At 40.3% G+C, this 12,500-nt stretch overlaps 1 protein-coding gene across 1 annotated transcript in view; it reads right to left on the bottom strand.

Moving 5' to 3' along the window:
- dcc (DCC netrin 1 receptor) overlaps positions 1-12,500 on the bottom strand; it is a gene marked incomplete at both ends in the record, with an annotated part of 180,812 nt that overhangs the window by 123,572 nt on the left and 44,740 nt on the right. Inside the window, 2 exons of the mRNA XM_079814224.1 lie at positions 4,762-4,898; positions 7,821-7,971. Of these exons, the coding sequence (XP_079670350.1) occupies positions 4,762-4,898; positions 7,821-7,971 (288 nt within the window). The remainder of the gene's footprint in view (positions 1-4,761; positions 4,899-7,820; positions 7,972-12,500) is intronic.

The following is a 12,500-nucleotide window of genomic DNA, read 5'->3' as shown; positions in this document are numbered from 1 at the left end:
ACACTTTTAAATGATTTGATCAGTGTAACACTTTTAAATGATTTGATCAGTGTAACACTTTTAAATGATTTGATCAGTGTAACACTTTTAAATGATTTGATCAGTGTAACACTTTTAAATGCTTTGATCAGTGTAACACTTTTAAATGCTTTGATCAGTGTAACTCTTTTAAATGCTTTGATCAGTGTAACTCTTTTAAATGCTTTGATCAGTGTAACTCTTTTAAATGCTTTGATCAGTGTAACTCTTTTAAATGCTTTGATCAGTGTAACTCTTTTAAATGCTTTGATCAGTGTAACTCTTTTAAATGCTTTGATCAGTGTAACACTTTTAAATGCTTTGATCAATGTGACACTTTTAAATGCTTTGATCAGTGTAACACTTTTAAATGCTTTGATCAGTGTAACACTTTTAAATGCTTTGATCAATGTAACACTTTTAAATGCTTTGATCAGTGTAACACTTTTAAATGCTTTGATCAGTGTAACTCTTTTAAATGCTTTGATCAGTGTAACTCTTTTAAATGCTTTGATCAGTGTAACTCTTTTAAATGCTTTGATCAGTGTAACTCTTTTAAATGCTTTGATCAGTGTAACTCTTTTAAATGCTTTGATCAGTGTAACTCTTTTAAATGCTTTGATCAGTGTAACACTTTTAAATGCTTTGATCAGTGTAACACTTTTAAATGCTTTGATCAGTGTAACACTTTTAAATGCTTTGATCAATGTGACACTTTTAAATGCTTTGATCAGTGTAACACTTTTAAATGATTTGATCAGTGTAACACTTTTAAATGATTTGATCAGTGTAACACTTTTAAATGATTTGATCAGTGTAACACTTTTAAATGATTTGATCAGTGTAACACTTTTAAATGCTTTGATCAGTGTAACACTTTTAAATGATTTGATCAGTGTAACACTTTTAAATGCTTTGATCAGTGTAACACTTTTAAATGCTTTGATCAGTGTAACACTTTTAAATGCTTTGATCAGTGTAACTCTTTTAAATGCTTTGATCAGTGTAACACTTTTAAATGCTTTGATCAGTGTAACACTTTTAAATGCTTTGATCAATGTAACTCTTTTAAATGCTTTGATCAGTGTAACACTTTTAAATGCTTTGATCAATGTGACACTTTTAAATGCTTTGATCAGTGTAACACTTTTAAATGCTTTGATCAGTGTAACACTTTTAAATGCTTTGATCAATGTAACACTTTTAAATGCTTTGATCAGTGTAACACTTTTAAATGCTTTGATCAATGTAACTCTTTTAAATGCTTTGATCAATGTAACTCTTTTAAATGCTTTGATCAATGTGACACTTTTAAATGCTTTGATCAGTGTAACACTTTTAAATGCTTTGATCAGTGTAACACTTTTAAATGCTTTGATCAATGTAACACTTTTAAATGCTTTGATCAGTGTAACACTTTTAAATGCTTTGATCAATGTAACTCTTTTAAATGCTTTGATCAATGTAACTCTTTTAAATGCTTTGATCAATGTAACTCTTTTAAATGCTTTGATCAATGTAACTCTTTTAAATGCTTTGATCAATGTAACTCTTTTAAATGCTTTGATCAATGTAACTCTTTTAAATGCTTTGATCAATGTAACACTTTTAAATGCTTTGATCAGTGTAACTCTTTTAAATGCTTTGATCAGTGTAACACTTTTAAATGCTTTGATCAATGTAACACTTTTAAATGCTTTGATCAATGTAACTCTTTTAAATGCTTTGATCAATGTAACACTTTTAAATGCTTTGATCAATGTAACACTTTTAAATGCTTTGATCAATGTAACTCTTTTAAATACTTTGATCAGTGTAACACTTTTAAATGCTTTGATCAATGTAACTCTTTTAAATGCTTTGATCAATGTAACTCTTTTAAATGCTTTGATCAATGTAACTCTTTTAAATGCTTTGATCAATGTAACACTTTTAAATGCTTTGATCAATGTAACTCTTTTAAATGCTTTGATCAATGTAACTCTTTTAAATGCTTTGATCAGTGTAACTCTTTTAAATGCTTTGATCAATGTAACACTTTTAAATGCTTTGATCAGTGTAACACTTTTAAATGCTTTGATCAATGTAACTCTTTTAAATACTTTGATCAGTGTAACACTTTTAAATGCTTTGACAGTGTAACTCTTTTAAATGCTTTGATCAGTGTAACACTTTTAAATGCTTTGATCAATGTAACATTTTTAAATGCTTTGATCAACGTAACACTTTTAAATGCTTTGATCAATGTTACGCTTTTAAATGCTTTGATCAGTGTAACACTTTTAAATGCTTTGATCAGTGTAACTCTTTTAAATGCTTTGATCAATGTAACTCTTTTAAATGCTTTGTTCAATGTAACATTTTTAAATGCTTTGATCAACGTAACACTTTTAAATGCTTTGATCAATGTTACGCTTTTAAATGCTTTGATCAGTGTAACACTTTTAAATGCTTTGATCAGTGTAACTCTTTTAAATGCTTTGATCAATGTAACACTTTTAAATGCTTTGATCAACGTAACACTTTTAAATGCTTTGATCAATGTAACACTTTTAAATGCTTTGATCAATGTAACACTTTTAAATGCTTTGATCAATGTTACGCTTTTAAATGCTTTGATCAACGTAACTCTTTTAAAAGCTTTGATCAACGTAACTCTTTTAAAAGCTTTGATCAATGTAACATTTTTAAATGCTTTGATCAATGTAACACTTTTAAATGCTTTGATCAATGTAACACTTTTAAATGCTTTGATCAACGTAACACTTTTAAATGCTTTGATCAATGTTACGCTTTTAAATGCTTTGATCAGTGTAACACTTAAATGCTTTGATCAGTGTAACTCTTTTAAATGCTTTGATCAATGTAACACTTTTAAATGCTTTGATCAGTGTAACACTTAAATGCTTTGATCAGTGTAACACTTTTAAATGCTTTGATCAATGTAACTCTTTTAAATGCTTTGATCAATGTAACTCTTTTAAATGCTTTGATCAGTGTAACATTTTTAAATGCTTTGATCAACGTAACACTTTTAAATGCTTTGATCAATGTTACGCTTTTAAATGCTTTGATCAGTGTAACACTTAAATGCTTTGATCAGTGTAACTCTTTTAAATGCTTTGATCAATGTAACACTTAAATGCTTTGATCAGTGTAACTCTTTTAAATGCTTTGATCAATGTAACACTTTTAAATGCTTTGATCAACGTAACACTTTTAAATGCTTTGATCAATGTAACACTTTTAAATGCTTTGATCAATGTAACACTTTTAAATGCTTTGATCAATGTAACACTTTTAAATGCTTTGATCAATGTTACGCTTTTAAATGCTTTGATCAACGTAACTCTTTTAAATGCTTTGATCAATGTAACACTTTTAAATGCTTTGATCAATGTAACACTTTTAAATGCTTTGATCAACGTAACTCTTTTAAATGCTTTGATCAACGTAACTCTTTTAAATGCTTTGATCAGTGTAACTCTTTTAAAAGCTTTGATCAATGTAACACTTTTATATATGCTTTTATAAAATGTTGCCAACACTTACATTTCAGATCAAAACTGGCCAGTTACTTCATACCTTTCTTCTTGAGCAAAATAGTAAACAATATAAAGCATCAGGATCTACATATCAATCAATCAATCAATCAATCAATCAATCAATCAATCAATAAATCAGATTTGAGGATCAGAACTAACTTTTGAATCCAATTAGAATACAGAATCTGAACCATCCGCTTCATAAATTGAACTAAACATCTACAAAACCATGCAAAGCTGTGAAGTCTGACATAATAACTGAGCAGATTTACATGGATGGCAAAATAAAAACAAGAACAAAAACCTGATATCAAAGAGCCAACGATCAAATGGAGAATCTCACAAAGCAACATGAAATGAAAAAACAAGAATTCCTTCACAAAAGTTTCTCCAGAATCACTTTAATCCCACACAAACTCAAACTCGCTCCTTCAAAACAACACATGAATATTAACGTGTTCAGCGTCCACGCGGGCCTAAAGCACAGACCACGGCTCAACAGATGTGTGCAGCTGCTTATGAACAGATTACTGATGCGGTTCGGCAGTATGGGTGAGTATAGCATCTCTGCACGTCTAGTTGACTATCCGTCAGGATAAAAGATGCCGTTTTAATCACAAGAAGCCCAAATGCTGATGACTTTTTAAGCCTAGGATAAAATATCTTCTTCTGCCAAAAGCAGAATCGCTCATCTCACTAGAGGAGGCCGTGGCTTCAATTATATCCACACCTCTGGCAATGAAAGAGAATCATTTTCCGAACGGATCTGAGCGATCATTGGCGCCTATAATGCGCGTCTGGAAGCTGAAGATGGGATTGCGATGCGACCGTCCTCTGAGACCCTCATCCGGAGAACGACGCAGAACTCGCAGTGAATTTGAAGGGCATTCATGCAAAATGCTTCACTTAAAAAGCCTCTTTAAACAGCCACAGAGGGTCCGTCTTCACTCCGGCGCTTAATGCAGAAATGAAACACTACAACTGCACTGCAGACCTGTTGTGTATTCATAGCCGATTCCTTCCAGCAGTCACTGATGTCAAAGTCAATGCTTGATAAACTCGATCACTGAACAATCACAGCCTTCATTTGGTCTCTCCACTGAAAGCTTCAATTTGGCTCGTTGTACAGAGACCAAACGCACACCATCAGAAGCATGTAATCAGCCGGCGGAGTGTGTGTGTGTGTGTGTGTACTCACCGAGCACCGAGAGCTCGCAGGATGCCGAGATGTTCTGGTGTTTGTTCTGAGCGACGCAGGTGTAGCTTCCCGAATCGTCGTCCGTGACGCTGCTGATCAGGAGGTTGCTGCCGCTCAGCAGAGCGTATTTCTTCGATCTGAGAGAGACACGGTCAACACTTTAAGAGCTGAACTCTTCAAGACACACAAGATAAACACGAGAGAACAATGAAGATCATTCGGCGAGAGAGGACAATAGAAACATGAATGGAGCAGTTCTCCGCACCAGACGTTACAGTGCAGGGGGAGTTGGGAGTTATGTGAAATTTGGCCCGCTGATAGAGGACAGTCTGATCTGGCACCAGAGCAAATTTGGAGTCTCTAACTCAATCCCTCTAGCGCCACCACCTGTCCAAAGTTTCACTCACGTTTATGCTAATAACTTTTGAACCATAAGGGCCTCTTTAGATTCAGATACCAAACCCAATTTTCCCATATCAACCATTTTGGGCGTCAGCCAATTTGTATTGTGTCAAAAAGTACTATATTTTTACGAACGCATTGACGTATCATTACGAAACTCAATCCCTCTACACTCTAAAAAAAAAGGTTCTATATGGCACCAAAAATGGTTCTTGGCTCGTAATCATAGGGGAACCTTTTGAAGTGCTATATAGCACCAATTTTGGTGCTTCAGAGGTTCTTCACTGGTTCTTTGACTAAGGTGCTATATAGCACCGCTAATATACAGAACATGTTAAGATATGGTGCTATATAGCACCAAAAGTGGTTCCTCAATGATTACGACGAAGAACCATTTTTGGTGCCATATAGAACCTTTTTTTTTTTAGAGTGTAGCGCCATCATCTGTCCTAAGTTTCACTCACGTTTATGCTAATAACTTTTAAACCATAAGTTTCTCTTTAGATTCAGGGCATCACGCCGAGCCATACCAAACCCAATTTTCCCATATCAACCATTTTGGGGCGTCAGCCATTTTGTATTTTGTCAAAAAGTGCTGTATTTTATGAACGCATTGGCGTATCATTACGAAACTCAATCCCTCTAGCGCCACCATCTGTCCAAAGTTGTATTCATGTTTATGCTAATAACTTTTGAACCATAAGGGGTAGAAACAAAATTATGTTTTCCTCTGATTCCTTGGCTCAAGCCGAAAATCACCAAACGGGTCTTTATAGATTCAGATACCATACCCAATTTTCCCATATCAGCCATTTTGTATTTTGTCAAAAAGTGCTATATTTTACGAACGCATTGGCGTATCATTACGAAAGTATACTACATGTGAAATTTGGCCCGCTGATAGAGGACAGTCTGAACTGACACCAGAGCAAATTTGGAGTCTCTAACTCAATCCCTCTAGCGCCACCATCTGTCCAAAGTTTCACTCACGTTTATGTTAATAACTTTTGAACCATATTTCCCATATCAACCATTTTGGGTGTCAGCCATTTTGTATTTTGTCAAAAAGTGCTATATTTTACGAATGCATTGGCGTATCATTACGAAACTCGGCATGAGTCTTCGGCACCAAGCCCTGAAAGTACTCATTAAGATTCTGGGCAGTGCCACCTTGTGGACAAAAGTTATACTGAATTTTCCAAAAATGCGAATAACTTCTGATTAAATTTGATTATTGTCATAAAACTGGTTTTACTAGATTCCATAACACAAATCCCAATTTTACCATATTTGGCTAAACTTCCTGTTCGCCATTTTGATTTCCTTTACAAACGTACTTTTTCAAACTCCTGCTAGACCATTTGTCTGATGTTCACCAAAATTGAATTGTAACATCTTCAGATAACAGCAAAAAGTTATTAATTTAGTGTCAACAGACAAAACCGTTTTTGGATACCGCAGCCAAACTTTGCCTGTGTCATTGTCACCTCACTCTGACCATCAGTTTCGTAACTGCGCCGCTTATTGGTCAAAAGTGATTAACCATTAAATCATATTATTAGTGACTCCAATATATGATTTTTCAGCCATTTTGCCAAAAACATTCTTAACATTTCTTAAAATGCCTTTAATTGCTCATTGTTGCAGTTGGTCTGACACCCCCAGCCATGTTGGCAAGTCTTATTGCCTTCTTTGTGCTTGGCCCCGTTAATTGTTTATAAATTTATAAATAATTTCATAAGCATTTTATTAGCCTTCTCTAAAAACACATATGACATGGTCCTAGAATGTTTCATAAAATGCATAGTTTTGGAGATATCATCCTCAGATTAGAAATGAAGCATGACCACACTTCTTACCACATCTACGTAATATGTTTAATGTTTGAGCTTATAAATCTCAATATTAATAACAGTCTGAGTAATTCTCAGTCTGTAAAAGCTCAAATGCCAGCGTTCTAAATATATGTTGGATATGTTTCTATCCTATAAATTACACTTTACTATGTGTTCTGCTATATAATATTAAACTGTTTTACTGTATTTATGATCTAATAAACAAGTGTACATTTTCTAAATTTCATTTTTAATTTTGTCAAAAAGTGCTATATTTTACGAACGCTTTGGCGTATCATTACGAAACTCGGCATGTGTCTTCGGCACCAAGCTCTGAAAGTACTCATTAAGTTTCTGGGCAGCGCCACCTTGTGGACAAAAGTTATAATGAATTTTCCAAAAATGCTAATAACTTTTGATTAAATTTGATTATTGCCATAAAACTGGTTTTAATAGATTCCATAACACAGATCCCAATTTTACCATATTTGGCCAAACTTCTTCAAACGTACTTTTTCGAACTCCTCCTAGACCGTTTGTATGATTTTCACAAAAACTGAAAAACCGTTTTCATATACCATCTATATATCAGCTTATACTGTATCTCTCCATATTAATAACAGTCTGAGTAACTCTCAGTCTATAAAAGCCCAAATGTCAGCGTTCTAAATATATGTTGGTTATGTTTCTATCCTATAAATGACACTGCTATATAATATTTCACTGTTTTACTGTATTTATGATCAGATAAACAAGTGTAAATAGAAGTTATTTGAGCAGCTAGAGTTAGAGAACAAAGACTCGTGATGTGTGTCTCCTCACCGGCTCTGGATGAGCTCGCTTCCTCTCATCCAGAAGAAGGACGGGTTGGGATAGCCGGAGGCGGAACATTCTAGAACCGCATCTCGGCCCTGTAGAGCCGTGACCTTCTGAGGTCTCTGGAGGAACACCAGACCTCTCGCCACTCCAGGCTCTGCTCGGGAAACACACACACACACACACATTACATTACACACACACACATACATACATCTGATTGTTTATTCTCGCTTTGGTGGGGAAGCATCATCTCCGGAGGCGCATATGAATGTATACCGCAGAAATATGATATTTTGCTCCTCCAGTATAGGTGTCTTGATTTAAAGGGTTAGTTCAGCCAAAACTGTAAATTGTGTGATTAATGACTGAGCCTCATGTGGTTGGACACCCATCAGACCTCCGTTCATCTTCAGACACAAATGAAGATATTTTAGTGTAAATCTGATGCTCTGAAAGGCCTCCATTGGCTCAACTTTACACTCTCAAGACCCTTAAAAGACACTAAAGACTAAAGTTACAAAGTCCATCTCACTACAGCGGCTCTACAATAACTTTATGAAGACGAGAATAGTTTCTGTGCGCAAAAAAACCCTAAATAACGACTTATATAGTGATGACGATTTCAAAACACGGCATCATGAAGCTTCGAAGCGTTATGAATCAGTGAGTCGAATCATGATTGAATCATGAATTTGGCGATCCAAACTGCTGAATCGACTCACTGATTCATAGCGCTCTGAATCGACTCACTGATTCATAACGCTCTGAAACGCTAAATCGACTCACTGATTCATAACGCTCTGAACCGCTGAATCGACTCACTGATTCATAACGCTCCAAACAGCTGAATCGACTCACTGATTCATAACGCTCCAAACAGCTGAATCGACTCACTGATTCATAACGCTCCAAACAGCTGATTCGACTCACTGATTCATAACGCTTCGAAGCTTCATGAGGCCGTGTTTTGAAATCATCATCTCTATATAAGTCGTTATTTAGGGTTTTTTTGCGCACAGAAACTATTCTCGTCTTCATAAAGTTATTGTAGAGCCGCTGTAGTGAGATGGACTTTGTAACTTTAGTCTTTAGTGTCTTTTAAGGGTCTTGAGAGTGTAAAGTTGAGCCAATGGAGGCCTTTCAGAGCATCAGATTTACACTAAAATATCTTCATTTGTGTCTGAAGATGAACGGAGGTCTGACGGGTGTCCAACCACATGAGGCTCAGTCATTAATCACACAATCTACAGTTTTGGGTGAACTAACCCTTTAAGAATGTTTAGATGTTTGTGCGGGAAAACTGAGGAATTCACACACACACACACACACACACACACACACACACACACACACACACACACACACACACACACACACACACACACACACACACACACACACACACACACACACACACACACACACACACACACACACACACACACACACACACACACACACACACACACACACAGCTAGAGTAGTTCTGATGCAACAGCTGCAGTTGTTTCTCGTCGACATGACCTCTGATCGCTGAGGGTAAAACTGCTGAAATCGAGCTCAGTTCACATCCTCTTGGCCTCTAGAGATCTCCAACCGCCCAGAGCCAAAGATCATCGGTTCGGCAGACGGAAAACAACCACGCCGGTTCAGTCCACAGGGATTCCCGCGCTTCCTCGTCTATCGCTCTGGGCTTCAGCCATCAACACACACGTCTCAGGTGAAGCTGAGAGCGATTCATACACACACCTGACCCCTCAGATCAATCGCCTTCCTCTCTAGACTCACAACCATCAACATAACACGATTCCCCGGCTCCTAAATCCTCATCTGGAGCAGCAATGACCAGGAACACAAAAGATGCTTCTACATTAGTAGAAAATAAACGAGACTGGAATCATTAGCAGGACGCCGAGGTTACTGGACTCAAACACGACTAACAAGGCATTGATTCTCGTATATTGATCAGCGGAAATGTCAGAGCTGCAGAAATCATTCTGGGAAAATGACTGATATTTGCTACACTTTCACTTGTTATTGTAAGCATCCACTGGATTATGCAAAATACACATTAATGACTATTTCAAACACACTATATCGCGCAAAAAATATTCGCCCCTCCAAACCACAGGTGTAGAAATCACTTCATATTCCACGCTCAGCTGTTAGTGGGATTATAACAACAGCAACTCAGCCATTGAGCGGGGTCAGCACATGCTGAGGGTCACAGAGCGGGGTCAGCGCATGCTGAGGGTCACAGAGCGGGGTCAGCACATGCTGAGGGTCACAGAGCGGGGTCAGCGCATGCTGAGGGTCACAGAGCGGGGTCAGCGCATGCTGAGGGTCACAGAGCGGGGTCAGCACATGCTGAGGGTCACAGAGCGGGGTCAGCACATGCTGAGGGTCACAGAGCGGGGTCAGCACATGCTGAGGGTCACAGAGCGGGGTCAGCACATGCTGAGGGTCACAGAGCGGGGTCAGCGCATGCTCAGGGTCACAGAGCGGGGTCAGCGCATGCTGAGGGTCACAGAGCGGGGTCAGCACATGCTGAGGGTCACAGAGCGGGGTCAGCACATGCTGAGGGTCACAGAGCGGGGTCAGCACATGCTGAGGGTCACAGAGCGGGGTCAGCACATGCTCAGGGTCACAGAGCGGGGTCAGCGCATGCTGAGGGTCACAGAGCGGGGTCAGCACATGCTGAGGGTCACAGAGCGGGGTCAGCACATGCTGAGGGTCACAGAGCGGGGTCAGCGCATGCTGAGGGTCACAGAGCGGGGTCAGCGCATGCTGAGGGTCACAGAGCGGGGTCAGCTCATGCTGAGGGTCACAGAGCGGGGTCAGCGCATGCTGAGGGTCACAGAGTGGGGTCAGCGCATGCTGAGGGTCACAGAGTGGGGTCAGCGCATGCTGAGGGTCACAGAGCGGGGTCAGCGCATGCTGAGGGTCACAGAGCGGGGTCAGCACATGCTGAGGGTCACAGAGCGGGGTCAGCGCATGCTGAGGGTCACAGAGTGGGGTCAGCGCATGCTGAGGGTCACAGAGGGGGGTCAGCACATGCTGAGGGTCACAGAGCGGGGTCAGCGCATGCTGAGGATCACAGAGCGGGGTCAGCACATGCTGAGGGTCACAGAGTGGGGTCAGCGCATGCTGAGGGTCACAGAGCGGAGTCAGCACATGCTGAGGGTCACAGAGCGGGGTCAGCGCATGCTGAGGATCACAGAGCGGGGTCAGCACATGCTGAGGGTCACAGAGCGGGGTCAGCACATGCTGAGGGTCACAGAGCGGGGTCAGCGCATGCTGAGGGTCACAGAGTGGGGTCAGCGCATGCTGAGGGTCACAGAGCGGGGTCAGCACATGCTGAGGGTCACAGAGCGGGGTCAGCGCATGCTGAGGATCACAGAGCGGGGTCAGCACATGCTGAGGGTCACAGAGCGGGGTCAGCGCATGCTGAGGGTCACAGAGCGGGGTCAGCACATGCTGAGGGTCACAGAGTGGGGTCAGCGCATGCTGAGGGTCACAGAGTGGGGTCAGCGCATGCTGAGGGTCACAGAGTGGGGTCAGCGCATGCTGAGGGTCACAGAGCGGGGTCAGCGCATGCTGAGGGTCACAGAGCGGGGTCAGCACATGCTGAGGGTCACAGAGCGGGGTCAGCGCATGCTGAGGGTCACAGAGCGGGGTCAGCACATGCTGAGGGTCACAGAGTGGGGTCAGCGCATGCTGAGGGTCACAGAGCGGGGTCAGCGCATGCTTAGGGTCACAGAGCGGGGTCAGCGCATGCTGAGGGTCACAGAAGTGGCCAACTTTCTGCAGAGTCAAGAGCTCCAGACATCCAAACTTCTGTGGCCTTCAGATGAGCTCAAGAACAGTGTGAAGAGCTTCATGGAATGGGTTTCCATGGCCGAGCAGCTCATCCAAGCCGCACATCACCAAAGCGTGGGATGCAGTGGGGTAAAGCGCGCCGCCACTGGACTCTAGAGCAGTGGAGACGTGTTCTCTGAGTGACAAATCACGCTTCTCTGTCTGACAATCCCATGGACGAGTCTGGGTTTGCTGGTTGCCAGGAGAACGGGACTTGCCTGACTGCATTGTGCCAAGTGTAAAGTTTGGTGGAGGGGGGATTATGGGGTGGGTTGTTTTTCAGGGGTTAGTTCCAGTGAAAGGAACTCTTAAAGGGATAGTTCACCTAAAAATGAAAATTTGCCCATGATTTGCTCTCCCTCAAGTAATCTGAGGTGTATATGACAACCGGTGTATATGGCAGCGAATCGATGCGTTTGTGTTAGAAAAATATCCATTTTTATAACTTTATCAAGTAAATTTTCGGCCGATCGCCTTCCGTGGAAAAGTGTTGAATGCTGAAAGTGAAACTCAAGATGCATTCGTGACGTCATGACGAGCGGACCTGGTGGCGTTAGTCTTTCCATCCGCAGGGGAACTTTCAACACTTCCATAAATTGAACAAGGAAGGCGGAGGCTGAAAGTTTACTTGATAAAGTTTTAAATATGGATATTTTTCTTACACAAACGCATCGATTCGCTTCAGAAGGCCTTTATTAACACCCCAGAGCCGCTGGAGCAGTTATATGACGCAGAGATGCACTTTTTATGGACTTCAAAAACAGAGCAACTATGAATCCAATTCTAAAGCTTGGATTAGCCTGGACTTTTGTAATATAACTCAGA

The sequence above is a fragment of the Gobio gobio genome (genome assembly GCF_949357685.1).
Source record: "Gobio gobio genome assembly, chromosome: 4".
Classification (NCBI taxonomy): Eukaryota; Metazoa; Chordata; class Actinopteri; order Cypriniformes; family Gobionidae; genus Gobio; species Gobio gobio.
Note: the sequence above shows the minus strand (reverse complement) of the source record. Positions and strands in the feature narration are given on the sequence as shown.